Genomic DNA, 24,990 nt, shown 5'->3' with positions numbered 1-24,990 from the left:
ATGAAAATCCGGTCATAGCATCTCTCATTAAAAATAAAATTATTTTTGAAATAAATAAATATATAAAATAAATATCATATACATTTTTATAAATAGTTTTGTCCTTATGCACAGTATCCATGCTTACATCTGAATAACGTTCCTCACCCCATTCCCACCCCAACAGCAGGAAAAACCCCACGCATCAGGACCAGTCCACGTAGCATCATTCCACAGAACAAACTCTGAGGCTGCTTAAGCAGGGTACCACTGAAAAGCCTTTTTTGGTTGTTTTTTTGTGGGTTTTTCTTTTTCAGGTAACCATCCCCAGCTTAGCAGCAACATCTGCAGTGCTTCTGTGCTCTTTTCATTTTCTTTCCTTCTCTTGATTTCAGTTCTGTTTTCCCCCCAGGTGACCTGTTTTGCTCTTGTTCCTTTAAGCAACCATAACATTGAATATTCGGCCTCCATCATAGCAACCAGGTAAAGAAAGTGAAGGAAAAGGCAAAGATTATACATGGGGCTCCCTCCCATCCCCTACCCCCACCCCCATAAATAACCCAGGGTTCGATATACGCTTGAAACAAGGAGGAACAGCAGTGTCTGGATTCCCTGTAAGTGTTTTCCTATGGCACGTCAGCTTACAGGATCGATGGAATGATTAGTAATAATAATTAGTGCTCTGGGAAACAAACAAAACAAACAAAACAAACAAAACAAAACAAAAAAACAACCCAAAAACAAAGCTTGGGAGCCCAGGTATGTACAGTGACGGGGCAGGTGCAGGAAACATCACCTGTAGTGGAAGAGGTCTCTGTACATGGCAGGGATTTTGGCAGGGTCCACAGGCCTGGGTAAAAAATGAGTGAATTTCTGATGTCTCTTAGTCCTGTACCCCTCCCGGGGGGAGCCGTCCTTGTTGAGAGCCACGTAGTAATGCCTCTCAGAGTCAGGGTGTTTGTAGAGGGTGGAGGCGTAGGTGTTGTACCAATTCTCCTCAAACTGCTCCCGGAAAACGCACTCCCGCGTCAGCTTCTTCTGTGGTGGGGCAGAGGGGGTGAGGGGAGGGGGGGGAAGGAAAAGGACAGTGGTGTCAAAAATTACAGAAAAGTAAAATAATAATGATGGTTTCCTCCTTCCTTTGCTTTGTTTTCCAAGGATTGTCCCAGCTGCCTTCTGTTGAGGATGGGCACTGTGCTGCTGGGGATCTTTTCCTGGGGGTGAGAGCTGGGAACCGGGCACAAGCCCTTCCAGCTGGGACCCAAAAACCTTGGAAGTTGGAGGAGGAAGGAGACCAAAATAGGAGGAGAAGGTGGGTGTGCACTTTCTGCAGTGGTGTCTCTCCCTTCCTGCTTTCCTGGAGATGTGCTTGGCCACAGCGAGGAGCAGGGATGTTCTCCTGCCCATGAGGAGCAGGGATGTCCTCCTGCCCACATGAAGCAGGGATGTTCTCCTGCCCCTGAGGACACAGTGGCTTTGCCAGCACCACTGTGCTGTCAGAGAGGGCCTCACCATCCCCTCCCACCAGGAGGGATAGGGGTGTCCTCTCAGATGAAAGGCAGCTGCCAACATGGGCTGCAGCACCCTTTGGGCAGGGAAGGTGTCCTACCTACAGCTCAGGGAGTTCTAAGTAAATGTTGTTGCCTGCAGTAAATGTTTTGTAGCAGGATGCAGGAGCTCACCTGCACTCAGAACCCATTTTGAATGCTTCACTGCTGATTAAACAGACCCCAAGGTGAGCTGTGAGCCCTCCAAAAGCCTACAACACATCCCTTGCCATTGGAGACCTGGGGAACCAGGGGGTTTTCTTCCTAGATCCATCAGTAAATACAGATTTTTTTTTTCTTTTTTTCTTTCCCTAGGATCCCATCTCCTTAGAACACGTTGGAAGCTGCTGACTGGTTGAACTCCTGTACTGCTGACTGGCCTCAGTTTACCTGCTCTGCAGTGGGCTGCCTGGAGGTACAGTGTCTCAGTGTCTGTCTAAAATGTTTGGAGAAGCTGGGCTGGCTCTGGAAGGTGCCACTGATTTCTTTGCAAGCCCTGGGATGTCCTCACTGATGCTGGACAGGCAGTGTGGGAGGTGCTGCTGCTGACTTGTGGTGCTCTGTGCTCTGCTCACAACATCCCAGTTGTGCTCCTGGGATGGGGGAAAGCTGAGGAGAAATGTTGGCCCAAGGTTCCCAGGGACAGAGCTGTCTGCAGAGGGGACTCCACGTCTCCCTGCAGGGTTGGCTGCCTCTGGCTATATCAACACACACATCAAATTGGCACAGAGGGAAATAATAAACTTGCTGAAAATTTAAAAACACAGCTTCCCTGTAATCTCCTCAAATCCCATTGTAATGCTAATGCTGTTGGTAGCTGCTGTTTCATGGACCTTTAATTAAGAATACTGTAGTGGCTTTTGATTTTGAAAAGCCATCATTGTACAACCCATGCCTCCCAGATTTTAGAGCTCCAGGGTTATTTGGGGACCGGGCTCGTGACTTGGGTCAGAGGTTTGACTGTGTCCTTGCAGTGTGTCTGCTCAGGGTGTTGCTGTCTGCTGTACAAGATTGCCAGGACAGAGAGAAAACTCCTGTGGTTACGTCTTCAGGTCCCTTCTGTTTCCAGATGAAGTGGTGTTAAGATGTTACCCTGGTTTTGTTTTTAATTAACCCATCACAAAACTCCTGATTCAACATCAGAGCTGCTGGGTTGGACAGCACAGAGGGAACATGCAGGTTTGTGTCCTCCTTGGCAGCAGGCACAAGGAAAAACTGCTGAGCAGCCTTGGGGTTTGACAGGAGAAGTGCTGTGGGGGGGTAGGCTCCAGCTTGGCTTCCTCAAGTGGGCTTGAAGAGTTTTTGTGCTTTATGGAGCCCTGGTGATTTTAATCTTTACCTGTCTTGTGTATTTGTAATTTAATCACTGCATTTAACTTTTGTTTGGGGTAGATTCCAGAAACAAAGTGGGAAAAGAACATTTATCAGTGCATGCTGGTATTTGATTATCTCATATAACCATTGGTAACTGCATCTGAAATAGTGAAAGGGGTTGTGGCAACTTCAGGTGGGAATGGTAAAAGAAAAGATGATGGAAACTCATGGTTTGCTGTTTGCTCAGCAAAGGTTTTCTCAAGGTTTCTCTGGAGGCAGGGTACACAAGTTTAAATTTCTGTACTCTGAGATTGATCTGATTAGGTCAGAGGAAGTATGTGCTTTCTGCTTTGTTTTAAAACTGGTTTATTCTCTTTCACTTTAAATTCCTCCTTAAACACCAGTATCCTCACAGGGGCAGTGATCTAGAAAGAGGCATTTCAAAAAAAAAAAAAAAAAAAGGTGATTTGAATTCAAGGCAATGGGGCATCTGAATGAAAAGCACCAGTGAAGGGCAGCAGCTACAGAACAGGAAACTAAAAATGGCTTACTAGAATCCAGTTAACTTTTCAGAATAGAAGTGTTTTAACCAGCACAAAGCCTTGAACTTACCGACCCATACAGCTCTCCTCTCTCGTTCATGCCCAGGTAGAGCCCGGAGTCCACCCCACGGATGCTTACCAGCCCCACTGCCAGACTGATAAACTCCAAAATCCCTACAACAGAAGAAAAATCCAGATTATACAGAGGCTCCAGGGACAAAAGCCTTTCCCAAGCTTTGCAGAGCTTCCTACAGATCCCATTTTCCTTATTTAATAACAGTATTGTTCTTAACTCTACAGTGTCATACACCTGCAGTCTTCTGATTGCCACTCCAGGCTTCACCACAAATTGGACTGAGTGGCACAAGAGGGATTATCTTTGCTAGTGAGAAAAGATTTGCTAAGTTCTGTTGTTTTGGCTTGGAGGTTTTGCTTGTTTGCTTTGTTTTTTCATAATTTTCACGAAGAGGAAAGATGGAGATACCTGTGCCTGGCACACCAGAAATTTCAGAAGGCTGTTGTTGTCCTGCTGGGTTTTATTCTTCACCAAAAGGAGAGTGATTTTTGCCACCACTGGGGCTTCTGGTTTGAGATGATAGTCCCAGATGTTTTAAAGTGATGAGTTCAATAAAAATTTGTTTGAAGCACCAGAAGAGATGTCTGGTGAGGGTCACCCCAGCTGAGGTACCACCTGCCACCTCTAAATGTATAGACAAGCTGCAGAGATAAAATCCAACTTCAAATATGTGCAGGTAGAAATGCATCTTCCTCTGCAGGAAGGGGGCAGCCTCAATTCCTCTGGCCAAGAACTGAGTGGGGTCTGCCAGACACAACAGACAGCAGCTGCTTTGATGAAGAGAAGACTTGTAACAGGAGAACCCCTGGTGAGGCACTTAAAAACAAACAGCCCTCAAGTAGGTGTGTTTTTAACTGGTTTGAGCAACGCCAACCTCACAAGTGGTGGAGAACATCAAACTTCACAGGAAAAACTCCTAAAGGCATCAGTGGGACTGTGTTGACCCTGGATGCCACACACTCCTTATCTAGAGGTCATGGGCAGTCTTTGCTTGTGTCCAGTGCTGAATTAATGAGCTGGGAGGTAGCAGCAGAGGAAGGAAGAGGGTTTCCCCCATCCCACCTAATGACTGGGCAAGATGAAGTTGCTCTAACCTTTAGCTTGGCTCCAGGTCTCCTAATATAGCTCCCAAACTGTCCAGTCCTGAGCAATTGCCTCTCTGATCAGGTTACCTCCAGGGCTCCTCTGAGGAGTCTAAAATCACCGCATGACCAGCAGCCACCTGAGCCAGCTGACTTCAGAGGCAGCCACAGCTCTAGTCACCCCTCATTTTTGGGCCATGCTGGGCCAGGCATGGATGCAACAGCTCTGAGCCAATGCTGCATCAATCACCACCTAAATATAGGACAGACCAGACGGCGAGGGACACCTCTGTGTCTCCCCTTTGCTCAGCACAGACTCATCAGGCAGATGCTGGCAGCTAAGCTGGGTGCAAGAATCAGTCCTTCCTACCTGATATCAGACTTTCTGTCCTCTTTTTGCCCTGCTTACTCTGGTATTTGTGCATCTGATTCTGGCCCTCCCCTGCAGGAGATGGAGGGGAGATGAAATGTAGACTTGGGAACAGCAATTTCTCAGGACAAACTGGGAAGCAAATGACAGCAAACACGTTTTAGGGACCAGTGCAGACATTGTCCAGGCTGAAAGATGCCCAGGTTGGGGACACCCTGGCCTGGGGACACAGATTGCCCTCAGAAAGGCCAGGAGCAGGCAGGGAAGGCATCCTTCCCAAGCCAGGCAGGCAAAGCAGGACCCTGGCTCTGCTCTGCTCACCCTCCTGGTAGTTATTGTGGTTTCTTATCTGAAAAGAAGCAGGAATGGGGAAGGAAAAAGGTCAGGGTGGTCTTCTGCCTCCATTGCCCACTGCTTCTGGGATGTGGAGGGAGTCACTGAACTGCTGTGTGCTCCCCTCTCTCCATCTGTCCCCAGGACAGAAATGAGGAGAGCCACTGTGTGAGTAGGAGGAAGACTGACATGATCAAGAGAGAGGGCAAGGAGTAACACAAGGAGAAAAGAGCTCAGAGATCCCCAGAAACCAGGGAATCTTTCCCAGGCTGGTGACAAGTGGATTTTCAAGTGAAAAATATCTGATGGGAAGTAGGTTGACCATCCTATAGGCAAAACCACAGTCCTAGAGATAATACTGACATTTTTCTTTTCTCCTTTGTCTTCTGTCACCCCTGGGAAGCAGGAAAATGCTGCTGGTCCCATGTAGAAACTGAGGGATGCCTGAGGCAGGGAAACAAAGAGCTTGTCATGGGTATTCCCACAAGCACCCTTTCCACCCAAATCTCCAAAGAGCTGGTAAAGAGCAACCCAGGAGCAGCCCAGGCACCTTCCCTCTGAGTGGGTGGGTGAGACACTCCTCATCTGGAACAGGTTGGGTAAATACTTGCTGGTTTTGCAAACCAAATTTCTTCAATGTGTCAGATCTCTTCTGACCAAGAAGATTTTCTGATTTTGGAGTGGCACTTTGAGATGACTCCATTGAAACAGCACGAAGGACATAACCTAAACCCACAAAAATCAGGAGTGAAGGCTGCAAAAATGTGGGTGGATCTCCATCCTGTCCTCAGCTCACTCCAACTGCTCGATGAAATTGCAGCTTCGTACATCTGATCTCCAGCAGCACAGGGAGAGGCCACTGGGGCCAGCTCAGGAATTTTCCTTCCAATTGTAGCGGGGTGTTTTTGTGGTAGAACATGCTTTTTGGTTTGTTTTGTTGTTGTGTTTTGATTTGTTTCTTTCCCTTTTTCTTTTTTTTCCTCTCCCCGGGGCACTTGCCTCTTTTTTCTTGCTTTGATTATTCACTGTTTGTCCCTAGCTAGCGCCTTTCTAGATAATATTTGGAGAGGTTTGATTAAGACTGGATTCATTCCTCACCAAAGCACTGAATAATCTCCCAAGCTTTGCCATGGCTGGACCCACACACTCTCACTTTACTCTCAACCACTCCTCAAAGAACAATTCAGCTCCTTGCACCTGTCTCTTCTTACATGACTGTATTCAGGAGCTGGGGATAGAGAAACATCAGATGTTGTATTAATGGCTACAAACCTAAAGCTTTGGCTAAAAACCTCAACAACTGTTCAGCAACAGGTGCACCAGGGTCTGAGTGTCAAAATCTACAGCAAAACTTTCTTGGGGGGGTTTCATCAGCTTCTCCAGGAGACTGCTGCAGATCCCTTGGCAGTTCTGTACCCGAGAAGAGCTTCTCTTGTCTGCAGCACAAACTCAAGGCCTTCTTCTCTCCCCACTTTCAGTTTAGAGTAGCACAGTTGCTGCCACTTGTTTAATGCTGCTGTAAAACAACCATGAAGCAGAAAAGGATCAGTTCCTCCTGGCAGGGATTCTCCTGGTGAATTTTATCTGGGTTTCATTCTGAGAAGGACTGTCATAGGAGCACCAACGTCAGTCCAAAACCCCTCCAGCCTTTGTCTGTCCTTTATTTTTTTCTACAGGAAGGTTCTTAGCAGATGGAGTGAAAACAGATACATTTTTGAAAACACTTTATTCTTTCTGGGATTAATTAGGTGGAGCTGCCAGTTCAGAGACAGTGAGTTTGGGCACTTCTCAAGTGTGAGAACGAGCTTTCTTCCAACCATCCTGGAGGGCTCCACCAAATTTTGCCTTAAGCCTCCTCCAGGAAAAACAAGCTGTGCTCCATTGTTCTTGCACGAATCTGTATTTTTACAAGTATAAAATGTCACATTCCAGAAGACAGGTGTGATTTAGGGACGTGACAGATGAGAGGGAATAGTTGCTGTGGCTGGTCAGGCCGTGTGGGTGGATGCTGCTGCTGCCTCCCCTGTGTCTTGCAGTCCCATCCCCTGAATGCTGAGGTACAAAAGAATCCCCCCCCAGTTAACCCTCACCGTGAGGACCTTGGTCCTCTGCTCTGCATCACTTTGGCTCTTTATTTTCCTCTCTGGAAGATTTGGATGTCTTGCACATCTGGTTGCTTTTGGGAGGGTGCAGATACTGTTTTTTCCTGAACCTTTTCCAGGATTAAGGAGGTAGGGATGCAAAGTCTGGTTCTACCCCACAGCCCTCCTGCAGCTGGACACATGCCTCTGCTGCCCTGTTGCAGCCATCCATGCAGCATCACCAGGCAGCACCTTCTGGCCACGTGGGCTTGATCCACCAGAACCACCACCCTGGATTTCCCCTTAGATTTAAGGCAGCTTTAAACCACCCCCCTGCCCCCCCAAAAAAACCACAAAAAAACACCTTGTCTTAGCTCTGGGTCCCTCACCACAGGTTTTGTAGCTCCCCAGAATCGCCCAGGCTGCTGATTCCTGTAACAAGCTCCTGCTTTCTGATGGCTGCATGCAAAATTTAGGAATGCATTGATACATTACATCCTAATACGAACCATACCAGCAACACTGGAATTTAAATATTCATGGCTACTGAATGCAGATGGTGAATGCTGTGTGCCAACACATTATTGCTTTGAGTCTCTGCTGAAGCGAGGTTTAAGTCCAACTCTATCTGAACACGAGGATTCCAGTCTAATCCTTTGGGGCTTTGTCTTGCAATTACAACAAATAACTATTTATTTTACACTGCCTCTGGGAAAACCCTGAAGCAGAAAACTGTAATATTTTATATCTGAGGTCTGGTCTAGTTTACGGAGCTGGATGCTGACTGCTAAAGCACTTAGGGGGATGCCAGTGTTTGGATTTATTGAAGGCACTCTGTGACTGAAGCTTGAGCATGCAAAATTCATGAAAAGTTTTAACAGATTTCACGCGTTTTCCCCCAAAGTTTGAGCAAAAGAGTGAAGTTTCAAACAATCTTTCTAAAAGAAGAAACTGAGACAGATGCAGCCATTTGAAACTGGGTGCTTACTTGTATAAAAATAAGTAAAAAGAACTGATAGAAATACTACGTGGCAGATTGAACTAAAACCAAACAGAAGCAATGGGTTTTCTTTCCGTTTCTTTTAATGTGGAAACCCATCACGTATGGCAGTGTGAACAGTTAAAAGATGTGTGTCTTTTGGGAGGTAATAAAAGAATGCTTGCCCCACGAGCCTCTTAAGTACCTGACTCTGACCTGCTGGTTATGACTTTCTTGTTGATTTAGGCAGGGACATGCTCTGCACACACCTGGTGTTTATAGAAAGTGCAATACGGAAATAAGCTCCTCCAATTGTTCCAAAAACCTGCCGTACGCTACCAACAATGGCAGCAGCAGCAGCCTGCCTGGAGTAGCAGAAAGGGATGGGTTGCAAACAAGTAAAGGCAAAAAACCCAAAAAATCTTAAAAAATGTTAAAAAATTAAAAACCAGATTTCTTTCACCGAGGAGTTAAATCACTTGAAAACTACACCAAAGTCTTGCGAGCACTTCTTGCAACCTGTTGACAACAGAGCTGAGATCACTGGCATGGGAGCTCTTGATAGCTTGCACAGACACCTGCACTAGATGCTGAAGTAGCGGGAATTTTCCTGAGCTGTTCTCAAACTCACTGTACTTCTTCGCCTGTGGCTTGGGATGCATTTTTTGAAGATTACATACAGTCTCATTAGAGATCCCTGCTCTGCTGTGACACTGATACAGGCGCTGCAGTCTTCCAGCTGTATCCCGGGCAGCAAGGTAAATCCACGGAGCTCTGCCTATTGTTCCATCTTCTCCTTTCTTCCCGAGGTCCCCTCAGGGGTTTTCCCCCCTCATATTCCCTGTTCCTTTCCAAAAACCTACCCAAACCCGGCTTCTGACACCCGTGCAGCCAACTGACCCCTGCCCGCATTGGGGAGACACTCTTCTAATGAAATTCATGCAAGTAGAAGCAAGAAGCTCACAAGTATCTGCAGAGGCCGAAAAAACGGGAGAAAAAAGAAGGAAAAAACAAAAAAAACACCAACCAAAAAAGCGAGGAATTTCTTTTTCCAGTGCACTCCCTCCTTTCTTTTGCCTCCCTCGACACTAACTTCAGAGGCACACTTAGAGCTGGCCACTCCCTCCCCCTTGCTTTTTTTTTTTTTTTTTTTTTTTTTTTTTTTTTTTTTCGCTTTTTTTTTTTTTTTCGCTTTATTATTTTTTTTTATGCATTTTTAGTCATCGCCCCCCCAGCTCAGGCACGTTTTTGTGCACCTGCAGCAGGGCTGAGCGCCGGGAGAGTAGGAAATTGGAAATAATAATAAAAAAGAAAAGAACCCTCCCGCATTGCTGGGGAGTGAGCGCATTTGTTTAGGAGCCTCATTATATCCATCCCGTAGATGATTTCCATTAGCGGGGTAATCAGTTTTACACACGGGGCACCTGCTCCCGGTCCCCACACGGCACCCACCCACCCACCCGAACCGACCTGGCCCAGAAGCGTCCCTTACCGAAGCGGCTGTGGTCCTGCCGGGTGCCGTGCACCGTTCCGTTGGGGAAGATCTCCAGGTGGAAGCCGGTGCGGCAGTAGAGCTGCCGCCGCCTCAGGATGCCCTTGAGGTGAGCGAAGTCGGTGGGAGAGCCTCGCTGCAGCCTCCCCTCGATCTGCCCCAGGCGTTCGTTGAGGAAACCGGGGGAGTCGGCGAGGGGCAGCCCGCCGCCCAGCCCGGGGGGAAAGCCGTGCAGGTCGGGGTCCAGGGCGCCCAGGAAGCCGCCCACCTCGGCCATGGGGCCGCGGCCCAAGGGCGGGCGGGCGCGGCGGGGAGCGGAGTGGAGCGGCCCCTCAGGGAGCGGCCCCTCAGAGGAGCGCGGCCCGACCCGACCCGGTCCCGCGCTGCCGGCCCCGGCCCGGCCCCGCGCTCCCCGCGCCTCCCATGGCTGGATGTGTCCCGCGGTCGGATGCAAACTGCACTTTATATACGTACACACTCCCCTTACATTGACATATTGGATATTTAAATGCAAGCCACACCTCACTGGCATCCCCTTTGGCTATTGCTTTTTTTTTTTTTCTTCTCCCCCTTCTTCTCTGATCCACTTGGCTTTCCTTTTATTTTTTTTTTCCTTTCAGCTTCACTCCCTCTTTTATTATGAAAAAAAAAAAAATGGCAGGAAAAAGCTACACATCGCAGTGAGGCATAACAGCTCTTGGCAGGTCCCTGCCAAGCCGCCGATGAAATCATGGAGCCCCCGCACACACCCGAGGATGCCGGCCCCGATCACTCCCGCACCGCCAGCAACCTCCGGCCCTCTCCCGTTCCTCCTCGGCGGGAGTGTCCCCTGCCCCGGTGCCCCCAGACCCGGCACCGACATGGCGGGGTCGGGCTGGGTCTGTCAGGGCTGCCGGGTCTGTCAGGGTCGCCCTCAACGCGTGCTCCCCACGCCCCTAAAAACAGACACGGTGGAAAAAAAATTAACACGCGAGGAGAGGTCTGGAGACACGTTTTTCAGGTGAATGGGTAAAAATGGATAGGCGACCTTTCTCGTGGGTTTTTTGGGTTTGTTGTGGGGTTTTTTTTTGTTTTTTTTTTTTTTTTTTGAAAAGCGATCCCACGGGTTTTACGGGCGGCGGGAGGTGAGGGAAAGGCAGCGGCACTGCCCGTCCCCGCCGCGGGCTCCCTCCCCGCCTTCCCCATGTTGGAAACAGGTGTTTCCGCGCTCTCCCCCGGCCCGCCGACACCGTATCTGCAACGGCAGCTGCCGGCCGCGCTTCAGACAGACGAAATCAGGCTCGGGAAGACGGGAGGGGCGGGGGAACACACAAACACCGGCGGGCCCGGCTGGGAGGGGAGAAGGGAGGGCGGGCAGGGCCGCTGCCGCCTCAGCCCCCTGCTCCCCAGCCGCCCCCGCCCTGCCCGCCAGGCGGCGCTGGGGACGCTTCGGTCAGTCCCGCCGGCCGGGACCTGAGGAGGCCCCTGGCATTCTGAGGAGTCGGGACTTGACTGGTTTTTTATCTCACTGAAGTGAAGCGTCGCCCACGGGCTCCTCCGTGCCCTGCTAGGAGTCGGAGAAAACCACAAAGGACCCAAAATTGCCGCCAGTCTGATCTGCTGCTGGAGAAGTGCAGTGTCGTTCCCCCCTCAGGGGGGTCTCCCCCGTGGTGTATCCCCACTGTGGGAATCTCTCCCCTCAGTCGGTCTCTCTCCTCAGTCAGTATCTCAAGTGAGTCTCTCTCCCCTCAGTGGGTTGATTTCTCCTCTCAAGTGAGTCTGTCCTCTCAAGTGGATCTCTCCCCTCAGTGAATCTCTCCTCTCAAATGAGTCTTTCCCCTCAGGGGGTCTCTGTCCTCAGCCATTATCTCCTCTCAAGTGAGTCTCTCCCCTCAGTCAGTCTCTCAAGTGGGTCTGTCCCCTCAGTGAGTCTCTCCCCTCCATCTGTCTCTCCCCTCAGCTTGTCTCTCTCATAATGGGTTTCCCCTCAGCAGGTATCTTCCTTCAGTGGGTCTCTCCTCAGTGAGTCTCTCCCCTCAGCAAGTCTTCTTTTCAGCTTGTCTCCTCTTTCCCTCAGAGAATCTCTCCCCCTCTGAACCCTCTCACTGGATCTGTTCCTTCAGCAAGTCTTCCCTCAGCAGATTTCTCACCGCAGGATCTCTCCTCCTCTGTGGGTCTCTCCCCTCAGGAGGTCCCACCCCACAGTGAGGTGCTTCTCCTCACATCCATCCCAGAGAGAGGGCTAAAACACAAAGGAAACTCTGATATTATGATGTAGAACACCCACATGTGTGTCTGCAGTGGGTGAGCAATCTTTTTTTTAAAATGGGGGGTGGGAGTGGTTTTTCCTGTTAGAGCTGTGGGTGCAGAACTTGACACATGAAGCCTAAAGCCATGGGTTTTTTACAGAAATATAGTCTGCTTCAGAAGTAGTAAAAATCTACAGAAGTGTGTTCGTTGGCAATTTGTTTATCAGGTGTGGTTACATGGAGATACTGCTGTCTGAGGAATTCAAGCATCCCACCCAAGATTGATTTTATTTCTGTAATATCTTTATGAAGACTTAGTTATGCCTCGGTTAAAATGAGAGAGGTCCAAGATGGAGGGGGACAGGCAGCACAACAGGACACCCCAAACCTGGAATTACTATTAAGGATATAATCCCATAAATGCTGTGAATTTAATGCATGAAACTCATATAATGTGAATAATCCAACTTACAACCAAATACAGTCTTCTGTAAAGCCTGGTTTTGTTGAAGTAGGTGTGAGTTTTGCCTCTGGATTCATAGCAGTCACCTTAGATTTGAACACATCTGAAGGCTGATCCCAGGGGTATTAAGAAGAGAGAGTGAAAGAGTTTCCACATGGAAAGACTAAACCAACCTCAGCTGAGGCTTCTGCTGACTTCAATTGCCTCTGGATCTGTTACAATATCCTTAAACCCAAATCCATACAAGCAGTTAAAGGAACACTTAGATACTGAAAGAGGTAAGAGAGTTCAATTATATTACAGTAAAATCCAAGATAAAGTTAGAAAAAAAAAAAAAACAAAACAAAAACTTGCGTGTTTAACTAATGTATAACAAAAGCAGTGAAATCCCCCGACCAAGCTGACATTCCTCACTTAACTCTCATGATTATGGTCAGCTTTTGAAGTGTCTGCAATACATTTTATTGAGCAGTTGTACAGGCTGGTACAACGTGTTCTATTTAGGCACAACAGGATGTGGAAAAATTATCTTTCTCTCTTTTTTTTTTTCTTTTCTTTAATTTCCTGGTTTATTTTTGCTTTTACTAAGCTGAGGAAAAAGCAGAGATCTTTGTATCTCATATTGTTTGAAGAAAAAAAGCCATATATTTTAAATACCAAGAGCAGGAATGACTCCTTCAAAAAAAGAAACCTATTTAACAATATTTTGAATGTATTGCATAGAATATAGTTTTGCACTCACTAATGTCTTAAAGGAGGACAGAAACCTGTAAACAGTTTGTGTCACACAGCATAATGTGTTAGAGAACTAATTTTCTGCTTTACTTTGCTTCAGTTCATGCAGTTTGCCCAGCTATTGACTACAATATTGACTACAGCTTATATTGTCTCCCTTAGTAATTGAAATGATTACTGCCAAATTGCTCTGCCTTTCAATCTGCAGAACAATTAGAAATGATGTTTATACCCAGTTTCCTAAAATGGACCTTGCAGACCCCTCCTATACACTGCAGAACTATCTGTTTAGCAAGGTAGTGAAGATATTAATGGAATTAATTTGCAGAACAATTACTATTCATGGAGAGCAGTCACATTTGCTATCTGACTATAAAATCAAAGGAAGAGCAGAACTGGGGTCAAAGCAGTAAATTAATTAGAACAGGGTAAGATAAATAAATGCAATGAGTAAATCTAGATACTGCATATCCTTTGCCTGGGGCAATTCCATTTGCTAAAGAAAAGATCAAGACAGATGAAAAAAACTTGAAGTAGCAATGGCCATGAAAGAAAAATCAGACATGAAGAGTGTCTGAGGAAAAAGAAAAAACCAGAGCCTTGAGTGTTAATAAATAATACTTTTGCTTCCTTAGCACTTCCCACCTCTCAAACTAACATATGAAGACAAACCAGTGGATGAAGACTCACAACCAAATTCACTGTGCATTTCCTTTTTCCCAGATAGCTTCTTTTTCCTGTAGGAGATGTTGTTCAAAGGATATTGATGGCTTTCTGTATTTGTTTAGGATTTTGGAGGGCAGGAGCTCTTACCAAACTTCTGTCTCTCCAGAAACCGTGCATTTGCAGGGAGCCCTTCTGCCTTTTGTTGTGTGGTGACCATCTGGGCTGCACATGCAAGGAATGCCTGAGGTTTCCCTGCAGATAAATAGGGCATCCTCCTTTGTGAGGGGGTAAATAAACAAATTTTCTTAAGGGGAACAGGGGATGGTTTATTGATTTTTATCTTTGATTGTTTTTCTTTAAGCCAGTATTATTATTATTTTTGTAGTACCACTTCCAGGCCCCAGACCCTGTTTGTGCTGGACCCTGTGTTAAGGAGTGCGTAATGGACCAGAGCCACTGACCTAAGGAATCTCACTGCTCTGTCCTGTGGAAGGCAACATGAATGAGGAACCAGAATGTCAATCAATGTATAGAAGTATGTATACATTTTTTCTGTCAAGTTTAGAATTAGTGGCAGAGTGAAGGTGAAGAGTCTAAGGGTAAAGCTCCAAGCTTGCCTACCTTGGGTCTTGGGATCAGGTGCCTAAATAAAGGATGTGATTTTCAAAAGAGAAAGTACCCACCTTTTCCAGATATTTCTTTTAGTGTCAGACATGGTTCTGCTGGTTTTAATAATCCCAGTGTGGATTAACAAGTAGGAGACATATGGCTCATCTCTGACTCACAAGAACCCTCATTTTGAGAGAACTGCTGTAATTAAGATCTTTAGTCCTTAGGGAAACAAGGACAAGCATGTGATGTGAACTTCAGAGCATTGTTGACCCTCATGCATGCAGGGTCTGTCACATTTGAAAACTGCAGGTACTTACTCCCCTTGAAAAATTAAACCTTTCTTTGGCACAGCGAAGCACAGATTTGACTCCTGGATTAAATTATGCCATATATTTCCAAGTGCTGAATGAGCAACAGGGAAGGCTGCTTTATTTACTGGGGTAAAGTGCTGCATAATACAGTTGTCCCCATTTGTAATCATTTTATCTTGTGAATTGGTCTAGAATTACAGGACTACTGAGTCATTAGGCTTTTGGTATTTGGCCAAGTATGTGAGAGTATGTACCTGTATAATTCTACTCCTCAGTATATCACACTTGGTAGGTAGTTCCTGCACTAGTTCTCCAGAGTTTCTTAAGCTAAGAAGCCCTCACTCACCAGGATAAGTCACTGGGTGGCTCACAAATGAAATTTGGAGTGAATTCTTTCTACTGGATTTGTCTCTTTGGCTGTAGTTAGGTAATAAAAAGGAGGATAACATCGTAACTCCTCTCTGGAAAGCACAGGCTCAGAACATACCTAGGGAAACACAAAAACCCAGTTCTAGTCCTGCTCAAATACAAAAGTGCTGTCATTTTTTATGTTACTCTTCTAAGTGGGTGACTTTTAACCATAGAAACCTTTTACAGAATTATCCGTGGCCAGGGAGGGATATGTGTTTATATCTGCATCAGTTAGGATTGGTGCAATATAAAAAAGAGTCACAGCAAAGGTCTGTCTAGCTCCATATCCTGCCTCTTGATAATGGCTAATAACTTGTGTATGGAAAACAGGACAAGTAAAGAGTGATACTTCCTTTGGTAAACCCTCCCAGCTTCCAGTGGTTTCTGGTTTAGAGATCTTCCTGAGTTGGAGGCTGCAGCTCTATCATTGTTTTTGATATTCCTTGATGGACCTTTTGCCATAAAATTGTCTAATTGTTTTTTTGAAACCCACTTGTATTTTTGGCTGCCATAACATCCCGTGGCAATGAGTTCCACAACATCATTAGGCATTGTGTGAAAATGAGCTTCCTTTTGTTTGCTTTTGAACCTGCTTGCTGCCTGCCAGTTTGAGCTGGTGCCCTTTTATTTTCTGTTAAGACTACTTTAAACTAATCATTTCTGTTTACCTTTTCCTTGCTGTAACAGCTTGTCTAGAGCTTAATTGTTATTCTCCTTATTTTCCAGGTTGAAAGTCTCTGGCTTGCTTATGTTTGCCCTGTGCTAAGGCTTTCAGACATCTCTTGTGAGGCTTTTGGTACACTGTTGTTCTTGACCTTTTCATACCTTTGTGTTTCTATAATTACTGGGCCCAGTATTCAGATGATGGGGATGCTATGGATTTATACAGAGGAATAATGGCACTTTCTGCTTTCTTCTGATTCTTGCCCTAAAAATCCTTAGAAAGACATTTTTCCCAACTGCTGATGTTGTGCCCATCTTTTCAGAGAACTATCCAGTACTCCAGGATTCCTTTCATGAAAATGGCTTTTTCATCACAGATTATTTTTAATTTACAAACTTTGAATGAAATTGACCATTTTAACACCCAGTCACTAAATAAATCTTAGGTTTCATTTTGTTGACTGGCTTTGTATCATCAGCCTCCTACCTACAGCATTTCCAGATCATTTATGGAACATGGAACAGCAGCAGTGACATCTCAGACCCTATTCAGAGGCCATTGGGGAGCTCCCCACATCACTGACATTGAACAGCTCTTTCTCTTGGTTATGATCTTTTCACCAATTCTGTCACTATATTCTGTCTTTCATTCTTCTAGCGGTGAGGCTCATTTATGAGCTAGATTTCACTCTGTAATTAACAGTCTGGCAGTTTCCCATGTGGTACTTGTGGGGGTTGTCAGTTACTCTTCCTGTCATTTTGTTATTTTCATCGGAGCATTACCCTCACACAAAAGCAGTGTGTGGGAATAGCAGTTCAGGTAGACTCAGATTCATGTGAGATCTCAGCATTTTATGGCCTCCTTTTGCTGTGTTTGGACAGCACTGCTGTTGCCTTTCTCCAGATGGGAACATGAAGGAATGCAGAAGGCAGGTGATTTGCTCAAGAACATGAGGCTCTGTCCTTCAGTGCAGTTAACTGGTGCCTTCCTAGCACCAGTGGAGTGGAGTGGGCTGCATTCCCTTTGTGAGCTGCCAGCATTCCTTAATGCCATCTCCTGCAGGAAGGTTGCCCTAAGGATGTGTAGGGCCCTGAGCAACAAGTGAGGAGGGAGCTGGCTGCAAAGCCTGTCATGGTAGGGGGTCCTGTAAGTGTAAGGCAACCATGTCACATGGTGCTTTGTGCTGGGGAAGGATGAGCCTCACTTAGGTTTTCTTTCTCAGTTAGTTGTGATAGTATTTCTCTGTCCTAAGTGTGGAAGGTGTGGAAGGCACAAAGGCTTGGTCTGCGTCCTTCCTGAGAACTGGTTCCAACATCAAAAATCAAAGCCTTTTTTGGTGTTGAGAGCTGGTAGTTGTGGTTCTGGGTGGTACAGCTCTGTCTGAGGCACCATCAGCCCAGGAATTTTGCCTATGGATGGGAAGCAGAGTTCAGGTTGACACTGAGAGCCTGTGTTAAATGTAGTGAGGACAGGAGCACAGAGCTGAGCATAGCTGAGATGAGACCTCAGAAGCCTGGATTCCTAAACCTCTGTTTTAGTAGCATGGGATATTTATGGCAGTGATAAAATTAGGGAAGAAAAAGGAGGAGCATCTTCTCATGCAGTAGTCTAAAAATGTTGGGCAATCCTGTGTCTGAGGTTTTCTAAAAGATCAGGAACTTCTCAGATACCCCCCTTAGCAATAAATGTGTCAAAATGTGAAAAATTACAATATCCTTCTCAGAAACTGGGAAGCATCAGTGTGCCAATTGCTTTGAAGATTTTGCTGACACTGGGGCTATGGTTTAATGTAGTCTGGGTCTAGGTCTTTCCTTAGAGAAAATAGAATCAAATGCAAAAATGGAAGGCACATAATACTTGTGCAGCTTTCTTTGTAAACAAACCAGAAACCTTAAGGCTAGGATAAGAACATGGTGGCTACCAACTGGAATAACTCAGCTTAGGCTTGATAGAGAGAGAAATGATAGATCTAAAGTATATATGCTACCTCACAGGAAGATTTGTGAAGAAATCCAGCCAGCTTCAAGAAAAAAAGGCAAAATTATTGATTTTATTCCAAGGGAAGAAAGAGAAAAAGAACAGATGTAGGGAGTCTTCCATCCACTTGCTGCAGACTGCAGAGCTGACTTAGAAGCAGGTAATGACTCAGAAAAGGCAGGCTTAGCCACCTTCTCTTCTTGTGCTTACTTCTGTAGAAATGCCCTGGTTTAGGCACCAAAAATGTTCAATTTGGGGTAGTAGAGAGGAAGGCGAACAAGGACCTCACACAAGAACTGACCTAAACTCTGAGGAGGTTTGTATAATCTAATTTACAATAAAATGGTATTTACAATGTTATCAGACAAAGCTTAGCAGTGTTAAGTTAAACAGCATATAATGTGATTAGTGGGGGAGTCATGCCCATGATGTCATACGCATTCTCTGAACTCTTGGAATGGACAGATAATGTCTCAGGCATTTATTCTCTTGTGCCACATAAAAAAAAAAAAAAAAAAAAAAAAAAAAAGAGCCCTGTAAAGGTTTGGGGGATGGGAAGGAAATGTGCACGTACACGTGCTTGACAGTGGAGCTGCCATAGGCAGCCTCTCCCTTTGGCGCAGAGCTCGACCTGTGGTTGCACCCTGCTAGCACAGTGCTGTGTAGTGGTTAAACCAGGCCTTTGGGAAGAGTTTAGAAGCTCAAAGTTCTATTCCTGACTCTGGCACAGACTTGGGTTTTGACCGCTAAATCTTCTTTGCCTCTGGTAACTCCATTTTTAACTACTGAAGGTAGTCAGCCATGTCTGTAAAGTGCCCTGAGAGAAGAGCTGTATGTAGATGGAAACCACTGGCATTCTCTTCATTATGCAGAACAAATACAGCTAGACCACAAAGAGCTTTGCTCTAGATAGCAGCAAGCATTTTCACAGTTAGTAATGGGCCCATTCATAGAAAAGTAAATCTTTATCTTTCTGTCTCTCTGAGGCATGCAAAATGGTATTAAAAAATTTGGCTAGTCTAATTAACCTGGTAAGCAATGCAAATCTTAGCTATACATTCACATCAAAGATAATCCAGACTGTATTTATTTTAAAGTGTGTTTTGGTTTAAAACAACCCTCTCACTGAAATCTTCTGATTCAGGCAAAGCCCCCCTTAAACTTAAAATGACTGGAGTGTTTGTGAAAGGACAGATTCTGGGGTAATTCCATTAAAGTATTTTACTCCCCTTGTCCACCAGGGACAAAAAGCTTAGGATGTCACCCATCCTGCTTCATGCATGTTAATGTTTAATTGAAACCCAAAGACTGCATAAATGTTCTTTCTGTCACAGTGTTAAGGCAGTATAAATTGTTTCACTCCGGTGTAGAGATTGCCTAGATAGTATTCCTGGAATGAATATGGGCTAGACTTGAGTTCAAATGGGAGTTGCAGATGGGGCCTGCAGACAGAGCTGAAAAAAAAGCTGAAGTAGTGGGCAGGAAGCAGTAAGTGAGCTTGGAAAATCCAGCTCATGCAATGTCAACTCAATTTTATGTTAAAATCAACTGCAACACTTGCGTGATACCCATCTTTTATCACACCAAGGAGTCATTGTCTTGGCTGCAACACTGATGTATGTTTATGGCATTAGCAAGGATTTGTGGGGAAACGTGTACATGAATTCTGTTTGACTGAAGCCATCAGGAAAAAGTCTTTGTTGCTGAGAAAGGGTAAGCCAAACTTTTGTCTCTGTGGCTGATAAATCAGGAGCAGGGGCCAAGTGTAATATGAAGAGAGTGGAGCACTGGCCAGCCTGATCAGACATGTGGGATGTACTAATAACAGCAGTGAATGAAAGCAAAGCTTACAGGTAGACACCTTTTAAATAACCAAGGCTGGCAGTTTTACTACAGTAGCACAGTTTAACACTTTGTAGGTGTGTGCTACATCATAGATGCTGCTTCTGTTAAATAGTCAGCAAGCATTACACAGCTTATTTAGAGGAGAACTTTTATTTCAGGCATTTTTATATTTGTTAACATTGGGGGTTTTTTCCCCACCCTTACAGTCATTACAAATGGAGTAGCTTATTGTTGCAGGTGGTATTGCCAAGGGATGACTCTGAATCATGTAGCAGAAAGACATTTTAAATGACCTAGATTGAACTCACAGAGGACTGGACATCCCAGGCACATTCTCAAGCACAGAACATTTCCAGGAATGAGTATTTCTGACACTCCTTATTAAAACCATGTACAAATAGTTATCTGATACCTGGGCAGTCAGAGAAGCTGTCTGGAGGCAGATTGCACACCCTGCCTTGAGTCTGGAGAACTGGGGCTGGGTTATGGCTCCCCACTGCAGTATGTGGGGAGATGTCCTGTCCTCTGCCTCAGTTTACCCATCTCTGAAAAGCAGGTCATGATGCTTTGTGCAGCATCTGGCCTAGAAGAAGCATTTTGAATGGCTAGGGACAGACATAGCCCTTAAAGCTGAAAAAAACCTTCACAAAGTGTAGAGCCTGAGTATCTCAATGAACCAAATGCCTTCCCCCCAGCTCTCACAGGAAGCCAGTTAATTGGTCAGCGAGCAACTATAATGAGGCAGAACTTGGGGTTTTGCATGTGTATAGTGAGATCCTCCCCTTGGGGCCAAACTCCTGTTCCATATTATGAAAGCAGTAAAAGGTCCCCTCAGCAGGTGCTGCACAAATGCATTTTAGCTTGGCTTTTGCAGGGCTGGAATTGCCAAGCTATTGCTTTCCTGAGTCTCCACGTGAATTCCCCAACTCAATGTGGAACAGCTGTGTGATAGATACAGCCTTGAGAAAAGGGGTGGCAAAAGAACACAACAAATGGGGGTTTAATCAAAGAGCAGAGGGCTGCAGAACAACATCAGCAAGTTTCTACTCAGCTTTCCTTTGAGGAAGGCAGATCTGCTCACTGTCACATAGAAGAGAGGCAATGTGTGGTTGTTTGCTACTAAGAGCCAGGCTGTGTGGTGTAAGTGAACAGCACTGGCTGTGTTCATTAATGCAGTGGAAAACAGCATGTCTGACCTAGAAGGATGCCCAAGAATTTTAAATGATGCCCAAGAACTTTACATCCTGAAGAAAGATTTTTCTTATAACTGCCTGCAGACTGCCTGCCACCACCCCTGTAGCCTTAATGAAGGAGGGGTTTACCAAAGCACCCAGGTTTTACCCATTTGAGCCAGGAAGAGAATTAGTGGGACAATTCTCGGAGGGTGGAAGTAAATCTTCTAGTAGAATTTAATTAGGGCAGGGCAGTACGTCTCCTCCTTCCTACATGAGTGTGGAAGTTGCTTTCTTCCCTGTTGAAGCCTTCTGAAAATAAGCAAGTAAGAAAAGATTACACTGAGGCTCACAAAGGGTGAGAGTTACTGTTTCCTACTTATCATTAAAAAGGGTACTTTTAGCAATGCTTTCATTTAATACTTCTTTAAAAGGAAAGTTTTGCTGTGTGTCAAGTCTACCTGTGTGAGTTTCCAGAGTGCTTCAAAAAAGCTTTTTGGAGGTCTTGATCTGAGTGATGGCTGAGGTACAAGTGTGATGTCTGAAACATAAAACAGGGCAAAAAAGTAAAACGAAGGAAGAGTTTGTAACAGAATATAGCCAGCTAATTACTGTGGCAGGACAATGTCTTAGAAACCTCAACACCATTATGAAGCTGCCATTTTCTCTTGCTTCCTTGGCACAAAATTTTCTTGAAATCTTTTGGTTTTGAGCGTGTGCGCACTTTACAAAGAAATCAGAAGCTAAACAGCAGCTTCTGTCAGAGAAGATAAATGACCCACCAGCAAATCATCTCAGTTAAAAGGAAGACAAAAATCTATGGAGTAGGGGAATGAGTTCTAAATTAGCCACTTCACTTAAGCTCTACCCTAATGAAGGGCTAATCTTTGGACCCCTGCAAAACAAACGAGAGCATCTAGTTAGACCCAACGGAAACCAATGATTGAAAAGGCTTTTTCCTTATGAACCTAATTGGAAGCAAAATAATTCCTTTGATAGCTGTCTTCATTTAACAGTATCTTTCCCTTTTCCTGATTTATGTACAGTAAACTAAGGACTCTGGTAATTACAAACACATTTGCCTTTTCTTGCAGAGTGAGGACTAAATGTGCTTGGGTGAACCTGGCTGGAAAACTCCCAAACAAGGTGCAAAGACCTTCAGTGCAAATTCTTCAGGAGTTGCGGGAGAAGAACCTGGTCTGGAAGACAGTAAGGTAGCACTTCAAAAGCCTTTTCTGTAGGTTGAGGCAGTAACATGCACAGAGGGAAGCAGAGTGTGGGCCACAGTGGATATTAGCTAAATTTGCACAAGTTAAAATCCAACCGGGGATTTCAAGGATATTTTATTCCTTAAATTAGCTCTATTTTTATATTCAATGGCAAAATATGTATTTTTCTGAAATATAAAGAAATGATAGAAAAACAGGGGAGACTTGATTGTTGTAGAAGCAGAATTGTGCCTTTAAGGCAGAAAGAAGGAATGTGTCAGTCATGGTCCCTCTAAAACAAGGACTTATCTTGATTACAGTGTTAGCTTGGCAGTAGAATATGATCTCATCACTGTGAAAGATTACATGAAATATCAACTTGGCTGCCCTTAAAACGGCTCTATTCTCAGCTGCAATTTCAATTGCTGCAGCTGACATAGAATTCTGTAATTTGAAGAGATGGCCATAAAGATGTTTTGCAGAATTTGGCCAATGCATTTGAGTAAAAAAAATTAGGAATGGATAAAAGCATGACTGCCTCTGAAATTTTTTCATTGTTTTTATTTATTTATTGATTGATTTGAGAATTTCAGTGGTAGCTTTTCAAAAAACTTGCTTGTACCCTGAACTTCAGTGTACTTAATATTAATAATAATTAACACAGAATCACTGATTCTGTGTTACAGGCTGCTGTCCTCCCATTCCTATCTCTATGCAAATCCCCTTTTTCATTGTACTTTCCTAAAACACCAATCCTCTTGTTCACAAACCTTGTTTAAAGTCACATCTTTGGCCACACTTGGAAACAACAAGCTGCAGTAATTTAAAATACATCAGCTTCTCTCTCTGGTCACCTTTGTCTGCCTTCTGTACCTTGGTTTTCACACTGCCAACATATCTGGGTAGGCATCATCCACCTGATGGGCATCACACAGAGTTTTATTACTTTGCATGTGGTAATTTCTATCTGGGTATTGGTACTTTCTGTTTATCAAGCACAACATGTTGAAATCTGGATTGAACTAGGATAATGTTTTAAGGTTCAGGACTGAAGTGGAGCCATCTTTGAGACTGGACAGTGGTAACTCTCACTAACAAGATTTTGGCCCTGAAACGGGAGGTCATCATTTGGCCTTCTGCTCCATCACTTGAGATTAACAGAGCTATTCCAGGTTGTTATCATCCTAACTTAACTTTTAGTCCCTTTACAATGTGAAATGTGTGCCTGTAAATACATTCTAATTCTGGTTTTGAAACAATAGGGTTTGGGAAAATTTGTAGTGCATTTCTCCCAGCACTGAAACTTCTGTCTGTACAACCCCATAATGATTTAAAGGCTTCAATTTCTGGCTTAGAGCACCAGTTACTTTATGTGCCTTTTACCTTTTCCATTACCTTTGTTAACTAAAATGTTATAACATGTTCCCATCACACCTTCACAGATTTCTAGCTTTCTTTTATTGTTTATTTCCTCCTAGCTAACTTGCCATCAAAATGAGTCAGACATGCCAAGGACCCATTAAACCAGAAATGTCTCTACATTGTTACCCCATAATCTCTTCTGTTCCCTAAACCTAAAAGTGCAGAAGGATTTGGATCAGACACTGTCAAAGCACTGGGCAAGTCTCAAAACAAACAAAACCAAGAGTTGCTGAGGCCAGAAGTATTCATCTAAGATTTTCTTTATGACCTTAGGAAGGAGAGGGAGGCTCTGGTCTTTTTTTGCCCCTGTGTGCTTGTGTTATGAGTTTGGCCATGCAGCCTTAAGGTGGATTTATTTGCAGCATCTCCATCTGCTTGCAAAGAGCTGCTGCTTCTGTCCCAGCTGTGGGACAAGGAGCTGATCTTCTCCAAGCCCCTGTACCTGCTGGACAGCTAAGAAGGGGAAGAGAAGGGGCAGGAGCCTCCAGGACTGGCAGACTGATGAGGCTAGGAGTGGGACCAAGGGCTGAAAACTATCTTGAATGGTGCTTTGAGATGAACAAAATTTTGTGAGGATTGTAATATTCACCATGAAGACTTCAAAAGTAATTTGAAAACTGTCCAGTGACACAGCCTGTGTGGTGATCTAGAGTGGCAGCAGAGATTAAAACTTATGTAGGAAAAGCTACGAGGACTGAGGCATAAATTCATCTTTCTTGGAACAGAATACAGAAGCTTTTGCTAAAGAGTTAGCAATAAAAGAATCCTGTGTGGACAACTCATCAGCAGTCTGCACAAAATCACACACAGAGCTGGAAGATCCATTCCTTTGTGGACAGAAAGGTTTTGCTGGGAGTCAGGGTTTGTCCTCAGTGCTTGTTTCAGGAATACAGATTCTGATTTCATGTCAGGGATGGCTTGGCCACCCCTGCTTGAGGTAGTGGCTGTTCCTCAGTCTGTGCTCCAAATACATTCAGGCTTCGGCTCAAGTGCAAACTTTTAGAGGTTTTTGTGTTGTTTTTACAGGCTCAAAACACTACAGGGCCTAATGCCTGTTTCATGTAGGTCAAGCCTATGCTCTAGGTTTTGTTTTTTTCTTGTTTTTTCCTAGTTTTCCTTATTTTGATTTCTGCTAATCAAATCTGAACTTAGTACTTGAATCGAATTCAAAACTCTGATGTTCAAAGTAGATTTGTGCTTGGGTAGAAATAATTCATTCTGTCCATGCTGAATACACCTCTCTACTTGCAAGTTGTATTCTTGCCCTTTGTAGTGCAACATTTCTGTCACCCAAGCAAGAAAAATAGATCTTCACATGCTTGGCCGATTCATGTAAGCCACTGTTTAGTGAATAGATCCTTTGGTATGTCTTTCTTTTTTTTTTTTCTGCTTGTTTGATAAACTTGAGACATAGTTACTTTGAAGATTGGGCATTATCTACCTGCTCTGGGAACAGTTCCATGAAAAGTGAGATTGGATCT

General features: G+C 44.8%; 1 protein-coding gene and 1 long non-coding RNA gene across 3 annotated transcripts; one reads left to right on the top strand and one right to left on the bottom strand.

Annotated features, from left to right (window-relative positions):
• Window positions 1-288: 288 nt before the first annotated feature.
• FGF16 (fibroblast growth factor 16) lies at window positions 289-10,072 on the bottom strand. Its single transcript, XM_030449048.1, has 3 exons — window positions 9,796-10,072; window positions 3,453-3,556; window positions 289-1,017 (listed from the first exon to the last, which is right to left on the bottom strand). The coding sequence occupies exons 1-3, from the start codon at window positions 10,070-10,072 to the stop codon at window positions 772-774; spliced, it is 627 nt and encodes a 208-aa protein (XP_030304908.1). The 3' UTR covers window positions 289-771.
• LOC115598197 lies at window positions 1,849-4,032 on the top strand. Of its 2 annotated transcripts, none has more exons than XR_003987474.1 (2): window positions 1,849-1,941; window positions 3,489-4,032. It is a non-coding gene; the product is annotated as an uncharacterized LOC115598197 (long non-coding RNA). The 2 variants fall into 2 exon arrangements; XR_003987473.1 differs by lacking the exon at window positions 1,849-1,941 and adding an exon at window positions 2,501-2,705.
• Window positions 10,073-24,990: the final 14,918 nt, after the last annotated feature.

This window comes from Calypte anna, chromosome 4, assembly GCF_003957555.1.
Source record: "Calypte anna isolate BGI_N300 chromosome 4, bCalAnn1_v1.p, whole genome shotgun sequence".
In the NCBI taxonomy this organism is placed as follows: domain Eukaryota; kingdom Metazoa; phylum Chordata; class Aves; order Apodiformes; family Trochilidae; genus Calypte; species Calypte anna.
Note: the sequence above shows the minus strand (reverse complement) of the source record. Positions and strands in the feature narration are given on the sequence as shown.

What these genes read in the sequence shown, in the direction of transcription:
- FGF16 (XM_030449048.1), bottom strand. Translation starts at nt 10,072, where the DNA reads ATGGCCGAGGTGGGCGGCTTCCTGGGCGCCCTGGACCCCGACCTGCAC. An exon ending in GCAGGACCACAGCCGCTTCG is followed by an intron (nt 3,557 to 9,795) that starts GTAAGGGACGCT and finishes CTTCTGTTGTAG; the next exon opens with GGATTTTGGAGTTTATCAGT. An exon ending in GAGGAGAGCTGTATGGGTCG is followed by an intron (nt 1,018 to 3,452) that starts GTAAGTTCAAGG and finishes GCCCCACCACAG; the next exon opens with AAGAAGCTGACGCGGGAGTG.